The 21898-nt window shown below is 38.8% G+C and overlaps 1 protein-coding gene across 1 annotated transcript in view; it reads left to right on the plus strand.

The window, feature by feature from the left end:
* Positions 1–301: 301 nt before the first annotated feature.
* NOX4 (NADPH oxidase 4) overlaps positions 302–21898 on the plus strand; it is a 105433-nt gene continuing 83836 nt past the window's right edge. The window contains exons 1-7 of the mRNA XM_062577985.1: positions 302–392; positions 1164–1259; positions 13635–13745; positions 14435–14519; positions 15179–15276; positions 17200–17227; positions 20400–20472. Coding sequence (XP_062433969.1) covers positions 336–392; positions 1164–1259; positions 13635–13745; positions 14435–14519; positions 15179–15276; positions 17200–17227; positions 20400–20472 — 548 coding nt within the window. The 5' untranslated portion in view covers positions 302–335. The remainder of the gene's footprint in view (positions 393–1163; positions 1260–13634; positions 13746–14434; positions 14520–15178; positions 15277–17199; positions 17228–20399; positions 20473–21898) is intronic.

Raw genomic sequence — 21898 nt, forward strand, 5'->3', positions numbered from 1 at the left:
GGGGGGGGAGTCCAGGCAGGCGGCATCGGTCTGACCCCCGCGCTGAGTAAAGCGGAGGCGAACCCGAGCCCGTGCGGGGTGGCGGCCCCGGGGCGGGGGTCGCGCCGGGGCCCGGCGGCGGCGGCGGCGGCGGCAGCGGGGCTCCGCGGCGGGGCCGGCGCCGCAGCTCCGGCGGCCGGAAGACAGGGAGGGGGGTGGGGAGAGGGGAGGACCGGCTCAGCCCAGCTGAAAAGGAGGGCTCGCTCTCCGGCCCCCCCCTCCCCCCAAAGTCCTGCCAGCACTGCTCGTGGGGTGCGGGAAGCGGGCAGAGCCCCCCGCGGCAGGCTTCCCGCGCCATGGCTCCGTCCTGCAGGAGCTGGCTGGCCAATGAGGGGAGCAAACACCTCTTTCTGGTAGGATGCTGCCGCCGGGGTTCCCCTTCGTAGGGCTGAGCCGCTGCCGGGCGCCTCCCCCGGGAAGGCGCTGGCAGCGGGAGCGGAGAGGCTCCACAGCCGCGGAGCTGCCCGGGCGCTGCTCCGCGGACAGGGCTAGCGCGGGTGCCGCGTGGGGAGCGCGGCCGGGCGCGGGTGAGCCTGAACTGCCGCAGTCCCGGCTGCTGGCACGCTCCTCCGTGCCATCCGTGCGTGAGCAGGGGCCACGGGGCTCCCGGCCGTGCTCGGTGTTAGGTTTCGCGGTGCTCTGTGGATGTGCGCGCACGTGGGCTTGGGCTGCGGTCCGTGAGCGCGAGTGCGCGCGAGTGCGCGCGCGCGTCCTCTTCCCCCAAGTTTGGGGGAGCACACGGGTCTTCCTGGGGGTCGTATTCTTCCTGCCTTTGTCTTTGTCTCTTTGTTGCTCGTTTTTACTCCTCGAGCCTTTGACTGCGATGTGTAACTAAAGTTTTAGAGGAATGTTGTGTGTGCAGAGGGCTTTGTCAGCTCTCAGTAGTAAAGGTAGTTCATAAAGTTTGGGAAAGTCACTGAAAGCCAGAATTTCTCACACAGGGGCTGTTATTTTTAGTATTTTAAAATATTTTTGTTAAATGCTTTCAGTTTGTTTTTCAATTCCATTTCAAAATCTTTATGAAACTACATGCGTATGCATTTTATGATTGAAATTAATATTGAAAAGTTTGCACATGTAACTTTAACTTACTGTCTCTTATTTCTTGTCTTCCTTAATTTTAGTTTTTCTGGCTCTCCCTCAATGTATGGCTCTTCTGGAAAACCTTCCTGCTCTATTATCATGGACAGCAGTATTATTATTTGCATCAGATGTTAGGGGTGAGTGACCCAAACATTGCTTTTTCCCCTGGAAGTTGGGATGCTGGCTGAAGCGAAGGGATAGAGAGTGAAGGATGACACAGACTGCCTGTTAACTCTGCAAAGTGGGGAAGGATCAAGTAGGAACTTACTGGGATGCTGTTGGCAGTTGTTGAGGAGTAGAAAGTTGACAATGTTGAGCGTAAAAAGAACTGGTTAAATGTCGAACAGCTATCCTGTCCCCCTCCCTTCTTCCCTCACCGTGTCCCCAGCTGCAGGCAGGCTCACGGGAACACAAACACGATCAACAGATGACTGAATCTCCACTTAGCCATCAAAACTTTAGCCAAGCTTATGGGTTCTTTTTGGCAAATTCTTTCTAATCTAATTTTTATGATACATACTTGCTGAAGGAACTCTTTGGCTAAACCTTAGTTCTTTTCAATCTTTAATTGTTATCTTCATAGATTCAGTGTTCTGTGTAAATGATTGTATTCCATTTAATTTTCGTTTTGCTTTCTAAAAACAAAGTCTTGGAATCTGAATTTAATGGAGAGTTGATTATTTTGTTTCAGCAACATCTACCATCACTACCAAAAAAAACCCCAAAGATAGTGTTTTGGGGGTACCATATGGGTCTACTTCGTGAGGTTATCCATAGATAATAACTATCAAGCTGCAATTGTTTGAAATGGCATCTATCCAAAGGGATAGATTAAGGGTTAAAAATTTTCTGAAAAATAAGAGTTGCCCAGAATTTTAGAATCTAGGAAAACGTGGATGAGTAGCATGATGCTTTTTAACAATATGTCATAATCTGAAATGGGTTTCAATGACAAATTTACGCAGGACTGAAACATGGATGGTGTCTGTCCTAACTCTCTGCGGATGATCCGAGTTTAAGCTGTGGTAGATCCATGATATATTTTTTCATATGAAAATTTTCATATGAAAATATTTTTTCATATATTTTTTCATTGCTGTACCTAGCTAGTTCTATAAGTTTTGTGAACTTGTCTCTTTTTTTTTTTCTTCTTCTTCTTATGGCTGATTCAGATATATTCAAGAAATGACTCTTAGCTGGTAGCGCAGAACAAAGGGAATGAAAATATTTAAATACTTTATGATGACTTTTAGATAGAAAAAGTATGAAAACATGTTTAATTTTACCACCTGTAATGGCTTTGCAGCCTAGTGCATCCATTTGAAAAGTGTTTTTGCTCCCGGCAGAGCAAGTGGGTTGTTTATAAAAGCAAATGTTCTTGGGTCAACACGTTGGGCCAGATTGTCAGCTGGTATCAATCAGCACAGTTCCACTCAATTTGGAACTCACCCACCTTATACCAGCCTTTTGGAGAGTTTTCTTATACTTCAGAATGAAAGAAACATTGAAAATAATATAATACAGTTAGGCTTGCAGATTCAGGACCTCCAAGATGATTTGAGCAGAGCCTCGTTGTCTTGAGCAGTAGATAAGAACCAGGAAGCCAAGCATTTTGAATCCATCTAACACGAGGTCTGCAACTATGGCAATACACCAAGGGAATTTAAAGACTATTTAAAAAGAGGAGGAAAGTGAAAAGCTAAGTCTAAAATATACTTTTAGTCAAAGTTCTAAAAACTATTTTAAAACTTTGCAAACAAAAATGGTAAAAGATTCTTGCAATTTACTTTTTGGAATTTGTTTAAATATAATTTTTAAGATTTTGAAGTTTGAATATGTTTGTATGTGCATATAAAACAAGTTTTGCAAGGGCTGGAAAACTGAATCTGATTTTAGTATCTTTAGGAAACAGAGAACAAGCACACCCATACTACAGCTGCTATTACATTCCATGGGGATTTTTGCTCCTCTTCTTTCTGTACATTGCTGTGTGTAGCCACTGACCATTTCATAGCTCATCTCTGTAAACAATCTCCTTTCCGGAGGGTGAGTGGCATGCAGTGTCTCTGTGTGTCATTTCATGATGTTTTAAATTTTTGACATTTAGGTGAAAATTCTTCATTTATAATTCAACAATTGGGTTCTTTTTTTGTCTTAAGACGATGCATTTTTTTTACAGATACTTTCCTAAAAGTTTGCTCCTTTTCCAGGCAGTCAACAGCTAAGGGCAAAAAGGAATTACATTTTTGTAAATTTTTGATCTTAAAATATATATATATATATATATATATATTCAGACCTCTTGGTTTTCAGTGCGGTGTGCTGAAGAGTTTTTGCTCTCTGTATGCTGTGATAAAATAAAACTTCCTTAAGAACTAGAGCTCTGAAAGATTTACCACAGATAATTTTATTGTTTATCAAGTAACAGGATAGAGAACAAGAAGAATAGCTGTAGAAAATCAGATTATGATATGAAATACAGTATTGGACTGAATATCATGAATGTATTCAACTCTTAGCAATCTTTTTATGCCACTTCTCCTCTTTCTGATGTGAGAAAGAAGAAAGAGTGAGATTATTCTTTCTTTCAGTGATTGCTGAGGGAGAACAGCCATCTACATGAGAAGGAAGCTCAGTTTTATTCCTTGCCAATTCTATCATCTACGACCTTAAGCAAGGCACTTAGGACAAGATTTTTAAAAAATGTTTAGATGGTTAACACTCGCTCATATATGTCAGTCACTCTTTCTGATCCTTAATTCCATGCATTTAAAATGGTGATAGTTGCACTACTGTGTTGTGGGCATGTGGTAAGAATCTCAGTTTTTCATGATTTAATAAGAAAGTGTAAACTTTTGGTGTTGTTTAGCCTACAGAAGAGCCTCCATTCCTGTGGGGGAATACAGCAGGAGTCAAAGGCACTGAAGTGCCAGCAGCTAGCTGGGAGGAGATTTTTAGCCGTATTGTACACTACAAAATCTAGTGGGTAAACTTCTCTCGTCAATGATCATCACTTTGTTCAGTTTGAGATCTACTGAGAAAATTTGAGTCCTACTGAGGAGACCAGGAACTCCTTTTGGTGTGGAATCTTCATCCATGGAGGTTTTCAAGAACTAACTAGGCAAAACTCTGAGCAACCTAGTTGCACTTTGATTTTGAACCTGCCTGGAGCAGGAGGCTGGACTTCCCAAGGTCCCTTCCAGCCTTAACGGTTCTGTGGTTTTTGCTGGGTAAATTGAACCTTGGGGATGTAAACACCTTTCCAATATTTTTGCCTTGAAAAACCTTGAAGTATGGTCTTTGGATATGTAATTGCTTGTAACACTACAAATCATAGTCTTACCATATCAGTACTTTCACTGCCTCTGGTTCAGGAACATAATTCAGATAAAGAATCTAATTTTTTCATGATTTAATACGAAAGGGTAAACTTCTGGCATTGTTTAGCATAAAGAAGAGAAAGCTGACAACACATACATACAACAAGCAGTAATTACACGTAAAAGACTATGGGAGGAGGAAAGGAATATTTTCTTCTCCATGTTCATGCTAGATAGATGTGATATGGTAAGCTTGCAATACAGAAAGGAAGATAAATAGGTTACTTACATGACTCTGAAATCTTCTTTGTTGGAGGTTTTATATCTCCTGGGTCAGAGACTATTAACTTCTTTGTAAACTGCCAGTTTATTCCCTTCACATTAACTTTGCTATTTTTTCCAACAAAGTTGCTTGTATCTGACCAACCAATTCAGTCACATGTTCAGTACTTATTACAGGACTCAAATCTCTTAAAACAGGTATTCAATTTAATGCTGTTATCTGTTGCCTGAGTTCCCAAAGAACAGAAAAAGCATTGGACTCTTTTTGTCATGGCATAAAAGTCTGTCTCTCCCTCTTCTCTTTCTAATCTAGACTCAGATAACTTTAATGCAGTCAAATGGATATTAATGGAAGAGATTAGCTTCTTAGTCTCAGACCAAAGTGAAGAAAATTCATCCTCAGAAAGGTCCCTTTGGGAACAGACTGCATAACTGAAAATGGGATTGAAAAGGAAAATGCTTCCTGGCCTTTTAGCTGTACAATTGCTGCCTCCTTACTGTACATTACTGTATGTTACATTGATATCTTCCATATTTACTGATAGGAATATATTCCAGATGTTCCAGTAAGTTGCACTTGTCTCTTTGCTAGTTTATCACGGTATTAAGATTTTGCAAATTGCAGCCAAGTTCTACTTTCACTGATCCTTGTGCAACCACACTGTGGTCTGTTTCCCCACATATCCAAACATTGAAGAGTTGTGTATCTTGAGCGTTTATTTTCTTTAATGTCCTGTTTTATTTATTTAATTGTATTATAACTAGGCTATTTAGACTATCTTGTTGTAACTATTTAATTGTATTGTAACTAGAGTATTTGAGATTTGCTCTTTAAGGTGTTTGATGTAGCAAAAACATTTACTGATTGATTGTTATCTTGCTATGGAAGCTATGTAAATGTGTATATATTGAATGTCCTAGTGAAGACTGAGAGTTTTAGTCTACAAGACTTTATCCTGATAGTCCCCTTGAATTTGGAAGAGGATCTCTTCTTGCTTTCTCTTTGCCTCATAGACCTTTGTTATGTTTGCTAAAACATTTTTTCCTTCGTCTTTGTCCTTCCTGGACAGTCCATCATTGCTAAGATTGTTCTCAGTTATGAGCCAATAAAGAGCTTGGGGTTTGCACCACACAGGTTTTTGTTTTTTTCAGCAAATGGCAGTGATTATGTGAAAGGCATCTATCCTCACAGAATGGTTAAGGTTGGAAGCAACTTCTGAAGAACATTTACTCCACCCCCCTGCCAAGCAGGGTCAACTAAAACACGTAGTCCAGGACCCTATCCAGATACCTTTTGAATATATCCAAGGGTGGAGACTCCACAAGCTCTTTGTGCAACCTGTTTCAGAGCTCTGTTATTGCTAATGTTTATGTGAGAACCTCCACCTTTGCTGAACATTTTGTGCAAATTTCATAGTGAACATGTTAGTAGAAGTAGATCAAATGATTAGTGAATTTTTAACCACTATATTATATAGATTAGTGGTAAAAATATCAAGTCCTGTTGACATCATTTTTCCTACCTCTGTGATGATCATGGCATAAGACTCTCTATAGAACAGAATTGAATTATGGCTGAAATATTTCTTTGGTTGAAGAATTAAGGTTTCCCATAATTATCCAACACTGTCAGATCTTAAGATAGCTTCATTAAATGCCAGAAGACTAATTTTAAAGATCATATTATCTACTGTGCTTTTAATGATAAGGGGAAATGATTCAACAGAAAGAAAGACCTTAGTACCAGATACATCATCTTCTGTGTGTCTGTGATCCAAATATGGCAACAGACAACTCTCTCTTAAGAGCTGCAGTGTGTTGCAGTGAGTCTCTTTGGGGAGTTTTGAGCACCTTTCATCCCTGATTCATGGTTGGCCTAGTGGAGTTTAGATCATGCTAGATCTTGAAGGATCAACCCTTCATACTAATTGGTGTATGAAATGGTATCGCATTTTGAAAAGAAATTGTGGTGTCACTATGGAAGGAGAGTAAGTCTAGAACAGTGAGAGCCCTTCCAGTCTGTATGTGTATCATATGTATTTTCCATCTTCAGGAAAAAAAAATTAAAATTTTATAGAAGCTTTCAGATATCCCGGTAGGTTTCCGCTACCTTCACATTTTTCTTCCTTTCAGTTTCATTGGGTTTTCCTGCTAGATCTCCAGGCAGATTTGGTAGGCCTAAGGGAAGTAATTGCTATCTGTACTATTCAGATTTATCCTTCATCTTAGATTATCTGTACTTTGTTATTCAGAACAAAAACTACTCTATAAAGAAAACGTAATGTAGTCTGGAGTCCATCCCAAGTACTGTGGGACCACAGGCAGTGATAGCTGGAGACTTTACGTTCCCACTGTACCTCTGGAGCCCTTTTCTGCTGTGCAGAAGGAAAATACTGTGATTACTCTGTTTGCCTGGAGAGAAAAGCTTGTCTAGTTTTTAAGTTTTAAGCTTTAAGTTTGCAGCAGATCCAGTGCACTGTTATACCTGCCACAGATTTAATTCCGTGAATTTGATTAATTCTTTAGTTTCTTTATGCCTCATTGCCCCTCTGTAAAGTGGAGTAATAGCATGTGTTGGACTGGATGTGCAAAGCACAGAAAGAGGCTGTCAGATGCTTAGATTTGATTATAATGAAGCTGATAAAGGAGTGTCCAGAAGGAGTAGATTTTTGAGCCTCTTGAAGCAATTTCATATGATGCTAACATGAAATATATATGTATTTTTTTCTTAAGACAGTAATACTCTTTGGGAAGAGAAGAAGGTTATTTTTCTTTCATTTTTTAGCTAGTTATTGAGGATATATATTCCCTTCCAGAACCATTGAGTTGCCTTGGAGCAAAAAGAAAAAAATCTTATATTCTACTATTGTTTAAAAATCCAACAATCCACTATGTTAATTTGTTACTAGGCCACCCAGGCAACGCAGAGGAAGTCTAGAAAAAGACTGCTTGGAAGCCATTTGGAAAGAATTAGTTTCACAGGGATATTTTAAGCCTTTGGATATACATTAAGAGCAAACTTAGTACTCTGTTATACTTCTGAATCTTGCATGAACTGTTATTAAAAGCATTGCTAAATGTATTTTTTTTGCCATTATTTTAAAATTGCTCATAAGCTTGTTGTAGCAAAAGATCCAATTTTATTTCTTCAGAGTCAAATCTTAAAACTTAACCATTGGCGAATAATTGTGACATTTTCTATCCAAATATTTGAATCACACTTTCCAGAAGTGGTGTGCATTTTTTGAGAAGTCATTTCCTGTTCTTTCCCCCTCCCCCCTTTGCACTAAAGCTTATAGCATTGAATTAGAATTAATATAAGGGCATTCTTCCATAGAAATTGCATATAAATAAATATTTATTAAATAACAACATAGAAAAACACAATGCAAAGTTAGTAGGGTACCTTCTTAGACTGGCGGCCTCATAGCAGCACAAAAACTTGTGTTTTAGTTTCACCTCCCTTTACTGCTCTCTCCCTTGGTCATCCATGTGCTATTTTGCTTCTTACAAGATACATGTTGCGAGCTGTTCAGTACATGAAGACTATGGATTTTACATCACCAGTGAAATGAAGTTGAAACAAGTTATTTCTTCAAAAAGAGGATTATGTGACAAGTGATACAAAACTAGTGATACACAAACCAAACAATATTTTTTTTTTTTAAAAAAAAAAAAAGTGAGTCATTCTTAGTAAAGCTTGTTTGAAAAAGAGACTTCTCTGGCCACCTTTCTTTCTTCCTTGGATTTAAGGAAGGCCTTAAAGAACTAGATGAAGACTCTTCTTAAGCTTTATCTGCTCATTATAGCTGATTCAGTGTTTTGTTTGGCATTTTAGCTATTTTCCCTGTAACTTACAAAAAAGTAATTATGTTTGTTTCTTAAGCATAACATCGAAATAACTCTGTTCCAGATTAATCTAGAGTGTTTTGTTGCAGTTATGCAACAAGAATAGTTGTGCTCAATAAATGTAGTCTTGGATAACTGCTACCTTGCCTGGTGTATGTTTAAACTCAAAGACAACAAAAATTCTTGAGAAACTCCTATCCCATGGGTCATATAGTAGAAATTATTACATTTTTTTTGAGTTAACTATATGGTGATGTTTTTCAGCTTTTGGATGTTAGTCAAGAGCTACAAGAGTGGTTCAACTAACTTCTGGGTTTTACATAAACTCTAATTCTAAATAACTCTTGTGTTTTTCATGCCATGCTCAATTAATTTGGTAGTCTGAAAATATTTATGATGTTCTGAAGTCACTTTAAGCTAATGTAGGCAAGGATATAGAAGTATTTACTGTGGTTGTTCACTTTTTTTTTTCTTTTTTCTTTTTAATCACACTTTGAAGCACGAAGTGACATTCAGTTTTCAGTACTAGTAAATTCTCAGTTCAGTTGCTGTAGTTAGTGCTCAGTTGTAGTCACTGCACTTACAGAAAGATCTGGACCAATTGGAAGAGTCCAGAGAAAGAGACAGAATGATCTAAACTCCAAAGAATGACTTGTGAAGGAAGAATAGTAAGAATTGACTTTTAGTCTGTAGGAGAGAACGGAAGAGGAAAGACCTGATTAATATCTGAAGAGTTGTTACTGCAGAATAGGAAATAAATTTTTTTCATTGTACCTGTTAAAACTGTGTGAAGTAACAGATAAAATAGAAGCAAGGGAGATTCTGTGTGAAGAAAAAAAAGGACTACTACTAGCTTTACTGGAAGAAATAGAGGAGGAGGGCTGCTGGATGGGAATGGACTAGATGGTGTGGTTTGTTCTAGTCCTGTTTTCTTTAACTCAGTAGGTTGCCAGTTCCTCTGCTGTAGAAGTCCTGCTTGGAACACCTTCTGTGGGATCTATTCACTGGATGTTGTGCAGGGATCATGCCTTGTACATGGCAGAGAGCAAGGCAGGGTGCACACTGTGGGGTAATCTCTCCTACTTACCATGACAAAACCTTGAGAGAGGGTGTCCTTATGACTACTTCGTGCTGCAGGGTAGCGTGTGGTGAGGAGGTCCCCAGTACTTAGGCCTAACTGAATAATACAAAGTGCCAAAGCATAAAGGGGACAAGGTGGAGAGCTGGATACTCCAGACAGAGTGCACATCTTTACCTTCTGTTTGTCTGCTGATTTTTGTGCCTGGATGTACTGCGGAGAAGGAATGTGTTATAAACTCTGAAAGCAGGCAAATTTCCAAAGCTGCCTTCTCATGTTATGCTGTCAGAGTATGTAGAGATGTGGCGAGGAACGCTAAGGCCCAGTTGGAATTGAGTCTTGCAAGGGATGCTGAGGACAACAGAAAGGGCTTCTTCAAATACATCAGTAGCAAGAAGGGGACTAGGGAAAATGTGGGCCTGCTCCTGAATGGGGCGGGGGCCCTGGTGACAAGGGATACAGAGAAAGCAGAATTACTGAATGCCTTCTTTGCTTCAGTCTTCACTGCTAAGGGCAGCCCCCAGGAATCCTGCAGCCTGGATGTTAGGGAGAAAGTCTGGAGAAGGGAAGACTTTCCTTTGGTTGAGGAGGATAGGATTAGAGACCTTCTGGGCAGGCTAGACATCCACAAATCCATGGGCCCGGATGGGATGCACCCACGGGTACCGAGGGAGCTGGTGGCTGTTGTTGCCAGGCCGCTCTCCATCATCTTTGAAAGGTCCTGGAGAACTGGAGAGGTGCTGAGGACAGGAGGAAAGCCAGTGTCACTCCAGTGTTCCAAAAGGGCAAGAAGGAGGACCCAGGCAACTCTAGGCTGGTCAGCCTCACTTTGATGCCTGGAAAGGTGATGGAACAGCTCATTCTGGATGTCCTCTCCAGGCATATGGAGGAGAAGAAGGTGATCAGGAGTAGTCAGCATGGATTCACCAAGCGGAAATCCTGCTTATCCAATCTGATAGCCTTCTCTGATGGCATGACTGCCTGGGTGGATGAGGGGAGAGCAGTGGACGTTGTGTACCGTGACTTCAGCAAGGCTTTTGACACTGTCTCCCATCACATCCTCCTAGAGAAGCTCAGGAAGTGTGGGTTAGACGAGTGGACAGTGAAGTGGATTGAGAACTGTCTGAAAGGCAGAGCTCAGAGGATTGTCATCAGTGGTGTGCAGTCCAGTTGGAGGCCTGTGGCTAGTGGTGTCCCTCACGGCTCAGTCCTGGATCCCATCCTGTTCAACGTCATCATCAATGACATGGATGAGGGGACAGAATGTCTCCTCTGCAAGTTTGCGCATGATCCCAAGCTGGGAGGAGTGGCTGACACACCTGAGGGCTGTGCTGCCATTCAGAGAGACCTGGAGAGGCTGGAGAGCTGGGTGGGGAGGAACCTCGTGAGGTTCAACAAGGGCAAGTGCAGAGTGATGTACCTAGGGAGAAATAACCCTAGGCACCAGTACAAGCTGGGGGCTGACCTTGTGGAGAGCAGCTCTGCAGAGCAGGACCTGGGAGTGCTGGTGGATGACAAGTTGACCATGAGCCAGCAATGTGCCCTTGTGGCCGAGAAGGCCAATGTTCTCCTTGGGTACATTGGGAAGAGTGTTGCCAGCAGGTGGAGGGAGGTGATCCTGCCCCTCTCCTCAGCCCTGCGAAGGCCTCATCTCGAGTCCTGTGTCCAGTTCTGGGCTGCCAAGGACAAGAGAGACATGGAGCTAATGGAGAGTCCAGCATAGGGTTATGCGGATGATCATAGGGCTGGAGCATCTGCCCTATGAGGAACGGCTGCGAGAGCTGGGCCTGTTCAGCCTGGGGAAGAGAAGCCTGAGTGGGGGATCTTATCAATGTGGACAAGTACCTGAAGGGAGGGTGTCAAGGGGACAGGGACAAACTCTTTTCATTTATCCCGTGTGACAGGACCAGAGGCAATGGGCAGAAACTGAAGCACAGGAAGTTCCACCTGAGCGTGAGGGGGAATTTCTTCCCTGTGAGAGTGACGGAGCCCTGGACCAGGTTGCCCGGAGAGGTTGTGGAGTCTCCTTCTCTGGAGCTCTTCAAGGCCCACCTGGATGCAGCCCTGTCTAACATGCTCTAGGTGCCCCTGCTGAGCAGGGAGGTTGGACTAGATGATCTCCAGAGGTCCCTTCCAACCTTACTGATTCTATGATTCTGTTCTATGATTCTATGATATGAAATGATACTTTGTGGTGTGGTGGTTTTGGTGTTTTGTGCTCCTGCCATGCTGTTTTGCTTGGTGTCTTGCTAGACATGCTGACTTCCAGGTCCTTTGTTTATTTTATCTTGATTAGTTTATACATTCATCCATTTCAGTGGCAAAGCTAAGTCAATAAAATACAAGGAATGATAACTAAATTTTTAAAGTTAAAAGGGATTGTAATATTTTTTGCAAAAATTTAAATTTTCAAGTGAATAAAACCTCCTTGTTTCTCTCCAATTTTGTTTCTTTTTCATAGATAGGAAACTTAAGAATATAACGAAAATGTTTTATTTATTTATTTATTTATTTTCTTTCCTCTCTGAGAAATAAAAATGTTCTCTTTCTTGGCATAAAATTTAATTTTGGAAAAGTGATACATCTGTGGTAACTTTCAATATATAACTTGTATACGTTCACAACATTCACATACCTTTGCAGCATTTGAATTATGAATTACCTTATACAACAGTTCTTTATTAATTTTTTTTGAAGTTGAAAAACTTAGGTTTTAGAGAACATCATAGAAATATCTTTTCAGAAATCTGTTGACAGTCTAAAAGCATCTTTTATAAAATTCAGTGAAATTTTAATTCCTCCTAATAATGAGGAGAGCAATGGCAAGCTGCTAACTTTTTTAGAATTCACAAATAAGTGAGAGAATATAAGATAACAAAATACAGGGTTATGACACTAAGGTGTGCTTTGTTCATTTATTTGACAAGTATTTTTTTTCCAATTTTATAATTCCAAATATACTACTATGAGCATTAGTGAAATCAGATTTCATTAAAGTTCCCAACTTTTGTGTCATTAAACTGAAGAGAACCTGGTTTCTTTGGGTCCATATATGGCACTGAATAGTGTGAAGCGATAAGGGGTCCTGTGAAAGTGCTCTTACAATCTTCAGAACAATATAATCATCTCAGTTTAATAGAATCTTTTATTTTACATCTTTTTCTAGATTATCAGAAAATCGTTACATTTTGCTTAAGTGGCTGTCTACATAGTTCATATATTTATTCCTCTTTCTTGCTTATATAAGTGTATTTGAGCTTGTAGGTGTTCTCTGAGTAGACACCACTGTGGTACCAGATACGTTTTGTTTCATGTGATCGTGAGCACAGATGCGGATATTGGTTCTTTCAGTGGAAAGCTGTCATCTGTTGAGATTAGTTCTGTTCTTCCTGACAAGCCTGAACCTCTTGCAATTCAGCTGAACTCAGGCTTTTTGAGGAGTTTCAGTGATGTTTGGATTAAAGTAATGATGACAGCAGCTTTTCTCTCAGTTTTACTCCCCCCCCCTTTTTATGCATCTAGGAAGAAACTGTTGCGAATGACAGGGAACTACTATAGAGTACTTAAGAGACTTTGTCAAAATACAACCACAGAAAATTGGGAGAAAAACAATTCTACTTCATTTCTTTCAAGGGATGATAACAACACATCTCCTAGCTCCTCTGGGGACTGATTTTAGTTACTCTTTTAGCATCCTCAAAACCAATGCTGTCAAACACACAAAAAAATTCATTTTGAAAAGTTACTCTAATAATTAATGCTAGGGAGAGAAATGTTTCTCTCCAGAGAAAAAGATAGCATGTCATGTGTAGAGTTGTTCTTCCAGTACATGTAAAACATCATGAAACCCCACTTGTTCTATGAGTCAGGAGAATATGGGAGTTGTTTAGATTCAAAGCAAACAAAGGGAGATTTAATACTGGCGTTTGAACCATTGCAGCACCCTTTCTCCCTATAATCTAACTCTTGTTGTATTTGTTCAGCTAGGATTGTGTATTAGCAGAGCTTCAGCATCTGTCCTCAATCTCAATTGCTGCTTGGTCCTTTTACCAATGTGCCGTGTTCTCTTGGCCTTCCTCCGCGGATCTCAGAAGGTAAGCACCAACTTTAGGACAGCAGTTAAGAGTATGGTCCTGGATTCTTTTTAATTAAAAAAATAATAGGAAAGAATGTTATGTCTCTATTAACTATGCATGTGCCTGCATAGTGCAGGTATCATCCAGCCTGATATATTAGTTATCAAAGGGGAAACAAAGGTCCTGGCAAAACTAAGAGGATTTGTTTTCCACACCCATAGTCTTTAAATAATTTTAATTGCTTGCAGTCCACTGGTTACTCTGGCAGAAATAGAAGTAATGCTTTTGGGGAATATCTGTGTGTGTGTGTGTGTATAATATTTATATTATATATAAAATATGATGTCTATAAGGTACATGTATGTATGCAAATATAAATAGGTGTCTGTCCCTGTGTTCTTACTCGCTCAAGAATCATTGACCCTTCTAACAATTAATAATGGAATTAATAAGTTATAAGACAAGAAGAGACATCACTTTATGGGCTTTTCATATCTGTAGTATTAAATTAACTGTAACTTCTTCATCAAGACCTTGAATTTGCCTCATTGTCTTGATCCTACTGTGTTTAAATTTTGGTATTATGCTTGCAAGGACATTTAACCTAGTAAAATCTGATGTTGCTATTAAATCACCTCAGTTATTGTTAGTATTTTTTTCTTTGCTTTGTTTTAGAAGAGAGATTGCTTGAATTCTTCTCTTATTAGGTTGCCAGCAGGAAAACTAGAAGGCTGTTAGATAAAAGTAAAACTTTTCATGTGACATGTGGTATTACAATATGCATCTTTTCAGGTAAGATTTTACTGTGATGAACAGCAGCTCATTTTGGAAATACTTTAAACAAAGCAGTATCTTGTGGATTTTCTTGTACAGTACATTTGGGGGTAGTCTTGCTCTGTGCTTCCCTGTGTTAAATTGTGAATGCATTTTCAGTTGTGTGGTTTTTAGTTTATTTTTCCTTTAAACCTGTAGACTTACATTTTAGTGCTGAGGCTTTTCTTAGAATTCCAGTTTCTAAAAGGACAGATAAATAAGATCAGGTTAAAATTTGCCATTACACATGGCCTTAGAAATATAAATGAAGAGGTGGAAAACTTATCTGCAGAAGAGAGCAGTAGTGGCAAATACCCTACTCAGTGGAGTAATAATGTTCTTTGGCGGATATATTTGTTTGTCTCCCAGCTGAACATTTCAGAACAGAAATGATTTCTATAGTGTAAAAAACATCTTAAAATATGCAAAACTTTCTGTTACAAATGTAAAGTAAGTCTGACATACTTAAAAGTGTGTGTGTGTATACATACATACATACATGATTTTATATATGTATCATTAGTCATACAGGTGATGTGGTTATAGCTGGGTAGCTGAGCAGATGTTTTTCTTTAGTAGTTCAGAACAACATCTACCTCCTGCTTACTGACCTCAGCTTTTCCTACTGTGATTTTTAGTTTTACATGTTGCTGCTCATTTGGTAAATGCTCTTAACTTCTCTGAGAACTACAGTGAAGAATTTCCAGCTCTAAATGTAGCAAACTATCATGGTGAGGTAAGCCATCAATCCTTATATATTTTAAAGCAAAATATAATTTTTAAATATGCAGTTAATTGGGTATCCAGTTCCATTTTCCAGTTCCATTCCATACAGTGCAACTGGTTCTGTGCACTGAAAATGCAGCATCACATGAATTGTTGTGATTTTTATTTCCTCCTCTGAATAAGCATATATTAATAACCATTATGTTTAAGACAACATAACCATACTTACTGATTTTTAAGATGGAGAATGCTGTCATCAAGTTGTCCCAAATTGTGGTTCTTTTTCCAGCCTCTCTTTCTGTTCCTCAGATGGCCCTTGTTGAGCCACTTCTGCACCTGTTTTGGGAAAATATGTTCTGAAGTTGTTTTACTGAGTATATAGTGCTATGTGACATACACTGAGGATTAGAGGATAATGAGACTTGATACTGATTTTGCACTTTTAAGCTGCTGATGGCCTGCATTGGGAATTGTAGTATGTATGTTAAGAGTTGGAGTTAGGTATCTTCATGAGGTGAGCTGGAAGCTAATTTTTTACTTACAAAATACTTTGGATGACTTTTCTGTCTGTGGTGCAGATCTCTTGAGGACATACTAGAGTTCTAGTCCGCTTTCCAGTCCATTTTGCAGTGGAGAGTTATTAGAAGATTTTAGGAGTAAGACCAGAGTCCAGGACATTTTCTGGTGGGCTACAATCAACCTCTCTTTTGCTTTTATTCATTCTAATCTCAAGTCTGCTTTTCTTTTCTACCAACTTCCCTGGGAAAGATTTAGAATGACCTCATCCCAGCTGCATCTTTTCCTGGAAAAGGGGAGCTTAACTCAGTCAAGACTCATAAGGACCTAGAAGCAAGGTCTTTCACATTCTGGATGAATGATTTAATCACTGAGCTGTTACATGGAAGATAGACATACCAACACCAACTATGGTCTTGAGGTTCTGGACTGAACTCAACTGTCTGAGTATGTCAGCAGTGAGTGAATACATTAGCCACACCAGGAATGTCAGCAGGAGTTTACCTCAGGCAAGAACATACCAGAGTATGCATGGCAGCCTGTACAAAGCTGTCTTAGGAGTTTTGCTGTGCAGAATGGAGAGAGTAACAATTTTTTAGTAACTATAGGATCATAACACCCTGGATTTTAGGTACTCTAATAGCTCTTGAACTCTTGTCTGTGAATTCTACCTGCGTGATTTAGTAATTGCAGTTAGTCTGGGTGTTACTGTCATCTTTTCTATACACGGGAGGAAGTGAGTGTGCACATCTGGATGGGGATGGGGTCAGGGACAGGGAAGCTTAGTTTTTCCTGATTAGTATGAAAATTATCCACTCCCCCTCATTACATTTTTCCTAAAGTTAAAAAGAAAGATCTTTTTTTCTATAAGGAGGGTAAAAGCTCAAGAGGCTTAGGACCCAGGAGGAGTAAAGCAGTTTTCTGTGGGGCTAATGTATTGTCTCTTACCCTTTTCAAAGATCTTCTCTACTTCCACCTTTTCATATGTGGTATGTCATCTCCTCTGTTCAGTCCTGCTTCAGTGCAAATTTCTTGTTGATGTAACCGGTAGTAAAGTGATCATTGCTTGTCTTGTATTTAACTTCAAAACCTCTCTCTGTTCTGTTGCCCTCTGTCCTTCCAAAGATAAGAGGTGACTGAGTGAAATTAGGCTTTCAAAAGTAAATATTTGTAAAAATTTTTCATAATTTTTCATAAAGGGTTAGAATTGTCTTCACTGGGGGAGTACAAAGACTGAAGTTTTAATTTATGTTGAATAGTAGTCAGTGTAATCTGTTACCAAACACTACATTCATTCCTGCAGATTTAGTGATGGCTTATGCTATCAAGCACATGAGATTTATGATCTAATTATTATTATTACATTGTTCATATGGATATAAAATCGTATGTATTGACATTTTTGTCTATTTTTCAGGACCCAAGGAAACTTCTTTTTGCTACTAGTAAGTCTGTTGCAAAACTGAATGAGAAACTTTGCGATTTCTCATCATCATTTATTCGACAAAATGTTTTGATCCTGTATCTGTGTGCTCTATTTATTATAACTCAGCTAGGTTGAGCTGTATTATTTGTATTAATATAACCTGGGTTTGTTTATCCAATATTCAGGAGGGAGGAGTTACATAAGCCCCTGTAGCAGGATGAGCAACATCTTCAAAGCTGTTGTTCCATAGATGAGTCAGTGGAAAATCGTTAGTTTCAAACAGAGATTCTGCTTAATATTAAAACGAAATTCCTAAATGATCCACTTTTTTTAGAAAAAGAAACATAACAAAAAAGCAGTCTGCTTGCTTCAGCTGGTTTATTTAAGGGTTGGCTTGACTTCAGAGCAATCTACACTGTTACACAGGAATCAGACTTCAGTACTCATAAAAATTAAATAAGCAAAGACATTTTTGGTGCAGGAATCCAGAAAGGAGCAATACTTAGGTGTGAAGGGGTAGACAGAAGTCTGAACTGTTAATGTCCTTTTTGATGTCATCTCTATTTCACCTTTAATTAGATCAGATGTTGAAATATTGTCTTGGTAGCATATAGGCCAAGATCCAAAGGAATAGAGATAAGTAATGGTGAATTTGCATTGCTGAATGGGGTTCTAGAGCTGTCAATCTCAGCAGGTTTACTAGGATTAGCAGTCTATGGGAAACTGCTCTCTGAAAACATTGAGGAAATTGTAGCTCAGACAGAGGAAGTGTGAAAATAAAATGATAGAAACTGAGGTGTAAGTTAAATGCTAACTGGAAATAAGTTGGATATCTACTGTAGTTAGCAAATCAGCGATGGAGTGCTGGAATAAGGTAACTCAGATAGAAAAGAGTAAAAGAGGGAGAGGGCAAGATTATATCTGATACCTTGGATGAAGAAGATGATCTTGTGGTAGAGAACCAGTGTAGAGGCCACATCAAGTATTATCCCAGTTTCTGGAAACACCTTGAGATCTGTGTAGTTCACTTTTGAGCAGAGAACCTGCAAGGTGGAATTGTTTTTACCTGCAGGCAATCAGGATAACGTTGCAAATGTTTTTGAAATGTTTTGCGCACATTGATGCAGAAAAGGATGGTTTCAAGTAATCTTAAATTTACGATGACCTGGATCGCTTCACTATGTATGATCTGAATCACTTCCTATCCTGATGACTTGTGATTGTTGTTTGTACTGTGGGAGTGCCCAGGCAGATACCAAGATTTTGCTGTACCAGGCACTGTACAAACAAGCAAAAACATAATCCTCTTCCCAAACAGTTCAGGACTAGATTTATTGGCTGATTTTTACCACAATAGAGAGATGGAATAAGGAAGGGTTGAATGAATTTACAGTGTAATAGATAATAGACTTACAGATAAATCCAGGAAGGAACATCCTTGTGTGAAGATAACTGTGGGATCAAGATTATAGTTAGTGAAGCAAAAGAGGGACAGGCACAGGGAGGAGATGGAGGGGGGGGAAGAAAAGAAAAATGGATGTATTGGGGCAAGGTTGTGAGTGATTTTATGCTTACAGTTTGAACAGGAGAACTTAAGAACTAGATTGAAAAGGTGGCCTGCTGTGGCATGAGAGACGATGTGAGAAGCTGGCTCAAGCACTGGATTGCCATTGGATGGGAAGTAGTTGCATCAGGCAGTATTGATTGCAGATGGCATCAACAGCTAGGTTTAGAAAGAATATATGATGAAAGAGGCAATAGAAATAATGCACAGTTTTTATTGTAACTGCTTTAAATTGTAACCTTTCTGCCAAGGGATGAAATTAGTTCCTTCTGAAATCCGTGACAAATGTTTTTTTTATTGATTGCAGGACCAGGATTTTTCATAGAATTTGCAAAACTGAGTAGTGATTTGGGAATGTATCTGATATCAGGCATATGACTTTTCAGCAAGTGGATGTTGAGAAGTGTATAAAAAAATTAGATCTCAAATTGCATCTTCACTGAAAAGTCTAAAAATCACAAATAATTATTAAAATATTTAACTTGTTCTTATCTGTAGGATGTGATCAGGAAAAAGATCCTGGACCATTAAAATATATGGATCTTTGACGTTTACTTCCAGGAAAGTGTGAAAGACCTTTAGATTCCAACACTATAAAGGCACTTATTTAACATTTGCACGTGGAGATTGGCCTCACTAACATTGTTTAAAACTAAGCTCATGGCTTTTAGGGTGACCAAAGACCATGCTTAAATTTTTTTAGCAGTTACATTCCTCATGAAGTAAAATATTTTGATGGAATAAAACCATGGCTTTTAGGTTCTTAATTTTGATTCTTAATTCCTGGGATGATAGTTTTATAAATGAGGTGCTTGTCATGAAAGTTCTAACTCCAGTTAGGATTTTTCCTGTCTGTTTAGGCTGATGGTTTGGTGTACTTTTTGGGCAGTATGCTACTTTAGCATGAGCTGAATCATGCCCTGGAAATCCTTATTTCTTTCCTTTGACATAAAAAACAGCACAGGATAGACTAGTTCTGATATGGACATCTACAATTGAGCAAATGAGTCCAAACCTTAATTTTTTTAACCTTTCCTTGTCAAGGGCTGGCAGTAGATTACTGTTACAAACCTTCCTTTCTAGGCAACAGTTTCAAGTGTGGTACAGTGCCACAGAATAATTTCAGTCTCTTCTCATTGCAGAATGAAATGGGTTGGCAAACAATTATAGTGACAGCTTGCATAGAAATTGATTTGCTTGAAATTCTGTCCCTGAACAGCTTTTTAATTGTAGTGTTCTAGAGAGTTTGAAGTTTGCAAGAAAAAAGAGATTTCAAAACTTTTACAGTCTTACACAAAACAGAGGGAGGATTTGTTCTTAGTTGCCTGCTTAGAGACAAGAGTTATAAGCAAAGGATTACAGGAGAAAAGACTAATAGGAAATTTGTGATGCATGGTCAAATACAAGGAAAAAGGCATTTTTCTCTAAGAAGGTGGGAAATACATCTGCTTTGCACCAAATACTGTATAGTATTTGATAAAGGAACTCTCATCAAGAAATAAATACATAAAAGAGTTTGTTTGAATCATGAATTGTATTTCTAATAGATTCCAGTGTTTTAAAAGGCCATATGATACAAATATAATTCTTCACAATTCAAATGTAAATCATCCTGTCTTTGTTTCAGTTCCAGGCCTGACTGGAGTCACTATGGTGTTAGTATTATTCCTAATGTGTACAGCTTCTACATATGCCATCAGGTAAGACATAATCTGGTCATTATGCTGAATAATGCCACTTGAGTAATTATATTCTCATACAGATTAGAGGAAATCTGCAGAGTAAGTGCAATGCAATGCAAGAAGGATTTAAATGAATGTTAACAATATCAATTTTCTTACTCGTTTTTTGTACAAATGTGTAATTAAGTTAGCACAGCATATTTTATATTCAAAAAGTTACAAAAATTGAATAAACTGCCTCCAGAAAAAAAGCCTTTTTAAGTGAAATGCTCAGTTAAAAATCTAAACCTTTAAAAATTTGAACAGTTCTGTTTTTCTGTTTGTACAGTCAGACAATAAGCTAAGCATATGGAAAGTGTGATCCAATGCCTAACTTAAGGCCATTGGAAGAAAAATAAGATGATATGTTATCTTAATGATTTTCAGTTGTAAAACAACAAACTGTTAAAAAAAAAAAAAAAACAAAAAAAAAAAGAAGAAGAAGAAGAAGAAGAAGAAAAAAGAACCCCCAGAAAACCAATAACAACCAAATAAACCCAAAGAGAATTGAGCTACTTAAATAGAATATTCTTTAAAGCTCTACTTCTGGTTGTCAAATATATTATATTTAATGGAGATGATGTTTTACAGAGTTAGAGAGTATGGAAACAGCAACGTTTTTATTGGCTCAGAGTAAATACTGAAAATCTTGGAAGCTTGGTCCTCCCATGGGCTCACATTCTGCATCAGCATTACTGTAGTACAGTACATTGTAGTACATTAGCGTGACCAGTGCTTTGCACAATCCAGGCTGACATAGTAGACTTTTGTAGGCTTGGATTCTGCAACTGAAAGATATGATAAAATTTGATATTTGTAGCAGTCTCTGAAGTCAAAGACTGATTATATGAATATATCATTTTGATTCAACAAACACCGAGGAATATTTTAATTCCATATCTAACTTCAAGCATCATAGTAGGTCCACTGATATCAGCTAGATATGTATTTAATAACTTTGAACTAATCTGTCTCTCCTGAGTAGCAGTGTTATTAGGTACTAATTCAAGAAAGCAGTCCAGTAAATACTTATGCACTTTTCCTAAAGAAAAGTACTTCCAGAATTAGGAACTTTATGAGAAGCTGGAGGCTACAGAAGCATGGATAAAACTGCTACGCCACATATCAGACATGGTTGCACAGTGCATAGTCCACACAGATGGCTGTACTTGCAAAAGAAAGCCAATTTGGGGAAGCTGGAAAAAGGTGCACTGTGCCAGAACAAAGTCCTGTTTTCTCCAAGACTGTGATAAAATAGAAAAAAAAGAAGAGCATTTATTAATGATTGGGAAACCTCAGAAAATATATTTAGTTGCAAACATATTATTGGAAATAATAATTTTATGGTTCATGTAGCAAAGGTTTCTCTCTTTCCAAGTTACATGCTTGTTATTTCCTTCTTCAG

Source organism: Rhea pennata, chromosome 1 (genome assembly GCF_028389875.1).
Source record: "Rhea pennata isolate bPtePen1 chromosome 1, bPtePen1.pri, whole genome shotgun sequence".
In the NCBI taxonomy this organism is placed as follows: domain Eukaryota; kingdom Metazoa; phylum Chordata; class Aves; order Rheiformes; family Rheidae; genus Rhea; species Rhea pennata.